This window comes from Branchiostoma floridae, chromosome 5 (genome assembly GCF_000003815.2).
Source record: "Branchiostoma floridae strain S238N-H82 chromosome 5, Bfl_VNyyK, whole genome shotgun sequence".
In the NCBI taxonomy this organism is placed as follows: Eukaryota; Metazoa; Chordata; class Leptocardii; order Amphioxiformes; family Branchiostomatidae; genus Branchiostoma; species Branchiostoma floridae.
In genome coordinates, this window is record NC_049983.1 from 19253389 (window position 1) to 19258026 (window position 4638).

Consider the following 4638-nt stretch of genomic DNA (forward strand, 5'->3'; position numbering starts at 1 on the left):
ATATTATTAATTTATTTTTCTATTACCCAAGGTCTGCCCTGGCCGTTGAACTTCCCCTGGCCTTTTACCTGGTAGTGTTGATATACGTCATCATCCTGTGCCTGACCCTGATACTCCCTGATTCCATCAACAAACCAAGGGTGGAGGACATCAGAGAGGATGCAGAGGAGAAACTCTCGGATGATAAATCAGTCGTGTACAACCCTAAGGAAGATTTAAAGGCCTCCTTTCAGTTAACTTCTGACCAAATCAGCAGTAGAGCTCGTTCCAAATCACCAAGAGGGTTTTGAAATAATATTTGTGATAAGTCGCACGATTTTAAGTAAACCTAAGACCTTAGATCCTCCTGCAACTAGTGTATTGGTCAGCTCGGCAGGCGTACTTTCTCTTTTATTTTAAGTCAAAGTTCCCTCACAATAGTTCCAAGTTGTTCAAACATCTAAAAATGGAAGTTTGAACATGTTTCATTTTATCTATATGTATTAGAAATATTGTGAAATTAACTATACAAACACCTCTCTATTTAGAACAATTTCCAAACATTTCCACTGTTGGAACATGTTCCAAAATATTTGCGTCATTTTCAAAATTATTGCCTTAATAAAAGTACGTGTGATCCAGCCTCCTTTGTCTGCTCCTTATATTTTTAGATTTCACCGCTGGACACTTGTGTCTCTTTGTGGGAAATTTATGGGACATTTGTGGGACAAAGAACGCTAGCAAAAGCTATGAAACTTTACTTTACATAAGAGCGATTTTTTTACCTTATTGTAAAAATGGTAAAAAAATCGCCCTTATATTACATTCGGTTGCACAGGGCGGTTTGTCATCTGCGTTTTCATTGGATACCGGTTTGAGCAAGCGTTTTGCTGATAGGTTCACCTGTGACGTGTCCCCGAGAAAGGCAGACTGTTGGCCAATCATAAAGCTGGAAACATTTTCTGAGAGAATGTGGACAAAAACAATAGGTCTTTTTGGGAAATACTTAATCATCATCCCTACTTAATTGGCGTGATTAGCTCTAGTGGGTTTTCTGTATTGCACGCATCATACTTTTTGTCACAATTTTATAGCACCTTTGCTATTGTTCGACTTGAAAGCAATAAAAAAGCGCCAATATTTCTGAAGGCAACGCCCTCGGATCATACCACTATGGATAAAGGCGAAATGGTAGGGGTTGTTTATATCGACTTCATCGACTTCAGTGCCGCATTCGATTTAGTTGACTATGAGCTCTTATTGGCAAAATTACAATCCTATGGTTTCAGTTCAGGCCCTTTTTCTTCCAAGGATGAGAAGTTATCTTCATGCCAGAACGCAGGTAGTGTATTTTAACGGGCACTTTTCGGAACCATCTGTACTTGAATGTGGCGTTCCCCAAGGAAGTTGTTTAGGCCCTCTTATTTTCACACTTTTCACTAATGATTTACCTTTGTCAGTTTCAAATAGCACAACTGAAATGTGTGCAGATGATACAAGTATGTACAAAGCCGCTAAGTCCATTGCTGAGATTGATGCTGTCTTACAGCCTGACCTCAATAAGATTGTAGAATGGGTAAAGAACAACAAACTTGTGATGAATGTCCTTAAGACTAAGTGCATGCTTTTTGAATCTCCTCGAAAACTGGCTCTTCTACCTTCAACCTCACTGAATTTGGTTATTGGAAATAGAAGTATTGAACAGGTGAAAGAGACGGTTTTGTTGGGGCTGCACATGGATCAGTCACTTACATGGGATTTGTACATCAATCATGTTGTTGCCAAACAATCAAGGAATATCGCCCTTGTGAGAAGGCACGCATGGGCCATGTCTTATGAAGTCTGCAAGGTTGTTTTATGCGCACTTGTATTATCAGTAGCACAGTACTGTCTCCCAGTTCTAGCGAACATGTCTGAATCAAATGCTCGAAAGCTCCAGTTTGTACAGAACAGAGCCTGTAGATTGGTGCTTAAATGTCCACTAGAAACACATGTTAAGCAAATGCATTCAGATTTGGGTTGGCCCATGGTACGAGAAAGATTCGCCATCAGCACATTGACTATATTTTTCAGAATACTTGTCAGTAAGGAGCCCCATAACATTTACAGCTCCATCGTCCCTGTCCATTCTACCCACACATATTCAACTAGATTATCCAACTCCTTCAGTTTTAAACTCCCTAAGCCAAAAACAAACTAAAAAAAGCGAACTTTTCTCTACCGTGCCATCAGTCTTTGGAATGACCTACCACCATACATAAAATCCCTGTCCAACATCTCACGCTTTAAAAAGGCAATGTATCAAATCTTCTCAAGCCAATAGTTTTTTTAATGATTGTGTATCTATTATTACCTGTTTGTATATATACATGTATGTTTGTGTATATATTTGCGTTTGTTTATGTATGTTTCATTGTTTCATATGAACCCTGGTAGACTAGCCATAAATAGGGCTAAAGGGTATCGGAATAAAGGAATAAAGGAGTACTAGCAGGCAACACTACAGACAACTCTCTGGAGCCAATCACGCCAACATAAGTAGGACATATCATTCCACAGAAAATAGCAAGGCGCTTACCGAACGAACGACATTAAATAAAATGAAAAAAGGAAATATCGCTCATTCGTGCCACTATTCTACATTTAATGCTTGCTTTCTATTCATCTTAGATAATGTCATTGGCAATCTTTGCAAGAGAATAGCTAGAAAACATTTACATATTGATAAGCTGCGGAGGACGACAGTTATTTGTGAGTAGTAAAACAGGTCCGAGTGGTCGCCGCCCCGACGGTAACCCCGTCCCAACATCGGCAATCCCCATTACCATGGTGAAGCAAGCTGTTTGGTCACATAGTTTGGGTTGCAATGTCGGTCAAGGGACAGTCTGATCAAAGACAAGGACGTCAGCTCTGATGACGTGCCAGGTTGGATGGGAATCCGGGTGATCGCTTCAACAACAAAGTAGTCCATGAACATCTTATTAGAACATCTTTTTTTGCCGAGGTGACCACCGTACTGGCAGTCATGCCCAGCTTTCCTCTGAAACAGGTAGGAGGAAATAGCGGACATCAACAACAATGGCATAATTTTGTATTACCACCAGACGCGGCGGATTCATTCAAACTTTTACACTTGATTGTAAGACAGCTCGGCACTCACTGGAGGATGACAAAAGAAGCAAACATGTGATTTTCCTTCTTTCATTGTCTGCTACTGACAGGACTTATTTTTCCATTATTAAGGTCTGCTCTGGCCGTTGAACTTCCACCTGGCCTTTTACCCGGCAGTGTTGATTGACGTCATCATCCTGTGTCTGACCCTGATACTCCCTGATTCCATCAACAAACCAAGGGTGGAGGAGAAACTCATAGATGATAAATCAGTCTTGTACGACCCTGGGGAAGATTTAAAGGCCTCCTTTCTGTTAATCAGCAGTAGAGCCCGTTCCAAATCACCAAGAGGGTTTTGAAATAATATTTGTGCTAACACAGTCACGTTTGCGCGATTTTAAGTAAACCTTAATAATATTTGTGCTAACACAGTCACGTTTGCGCGATTTTAAGTAAACCTTTTAAAGACCTTAGATCCCCCCGCAACTGTTGCATTGGTCAACTCGGCGATCCCAACCCTTTTCCTAGTGTTGTGGGCTCTTTTAACATGGTTGAGGCGTGGTTATCCTCAAACCAGTACCTCCTTTCAACGTCCTACCCAAGGGATGCCCGAGACTACTCCTTTTTTCACCAAAATATTAAACTGATAATGTTTTCTGTATTATCCAGAGTTGTCAAGTTTCATTTTCCACGTTCCCTGTTCGAGCCTTTTCGGTGACAAATACCTCGTTCGATCACGTTTCTAGGCGGATGACTAAGATAGTGGCACTACACTCAACTCTCTAGGGCCAACCACGCCGAGATTAGTAGGATAATTATCATTCCTACTTAATTGGCGTGATTAGTTGCGAATCATACTTTTTGCTACTAGCAGGCAACAGAACAGACAACTCTCTGGAGCCGAATCACGCCAACATAGGATATATCACTCCGCAGAAAATAGCAAGGCGCTTACCGAACAACAAAATGATAGTGAAACAAAGAGTAAAACACCCATTAATGTCAGTATTCAACATCAAATCAAATCTTGCTCTCTACTTATTATTCTAGATAATGTCATTGGCAATCTTTGAAATAGCCATAAAACATTTACATGTTGATAAGCTGCGGAGGACGAGAGTCATTTGTGAGTGAACAGGTCTGGTCGCGGGAAACTGGTAGGGCCGCTTACCAGGTCAGGTGACGTCAGCTGTTTGGCTCCTTGTTTTTGTGGCAATGTAGTCGAGAGACGGCCTGATCAAGGACAAGGACGACAGCTCTCTTTACACATCACATCGAAACCACAACACGTTGAGCCAAAGTATAGCAGAGGAAATAGGGGACATCAACAACAATAGCATATTTTTGTATTACCACCAGATTTAACAGATTCGTTCAAGATACTACACTTGATTGATTCTCAGACAACTCTGCATGGCCAAGCTCAGGACAAGTCACCATGCACTCAGCACATAATTTCTATTTGGGGACTTGAAGGTATAAAAAGTGCAATAAGAATTTAGACTCAACCTACGCAGTAATGTTTAGTGTAGATCAGTATAAGTCTTT

The 4638-nt window shown here is 40.8% G+C and overlaps 2 protein-coding genes across 2 annotated transcripts in view; both read left to right on the forward strand.

The window, feature by feature from the left end:
• Positions 1 to 621, forward strand: part of LOC118415239 (probable peptide/nitrate transporter At3g43790) — a gene marked incomplete in the record, with an annotated part of 10777 nt that extends 10156 nt beyond the window's left edge. Inside the window, 1 exon segment of the mRNA XM_035819676.1 lies at positions 32 to 621.
• Positions 622 to 2802: 2181 nt separating this feature from the next.
• Positions 2803 to 4638, forward strand: part of LOC118415237 (probable peptide/nitrate transporter At3g43790) — a 54387-nt gene continuing 52551 nt past the window's right edge. The window contains exon 1 of the mRNA XM_035819669.1: positions 2803 to 3028. Coding sequence (XP_035675562.1) covers positions 3005 to 3028 — 24 coding nt within the window. The 5' untranslated portion in view covers positions 2803 to 3004. The remainder of the gene's footprint in view (positions 3029 to 4638) is intronic.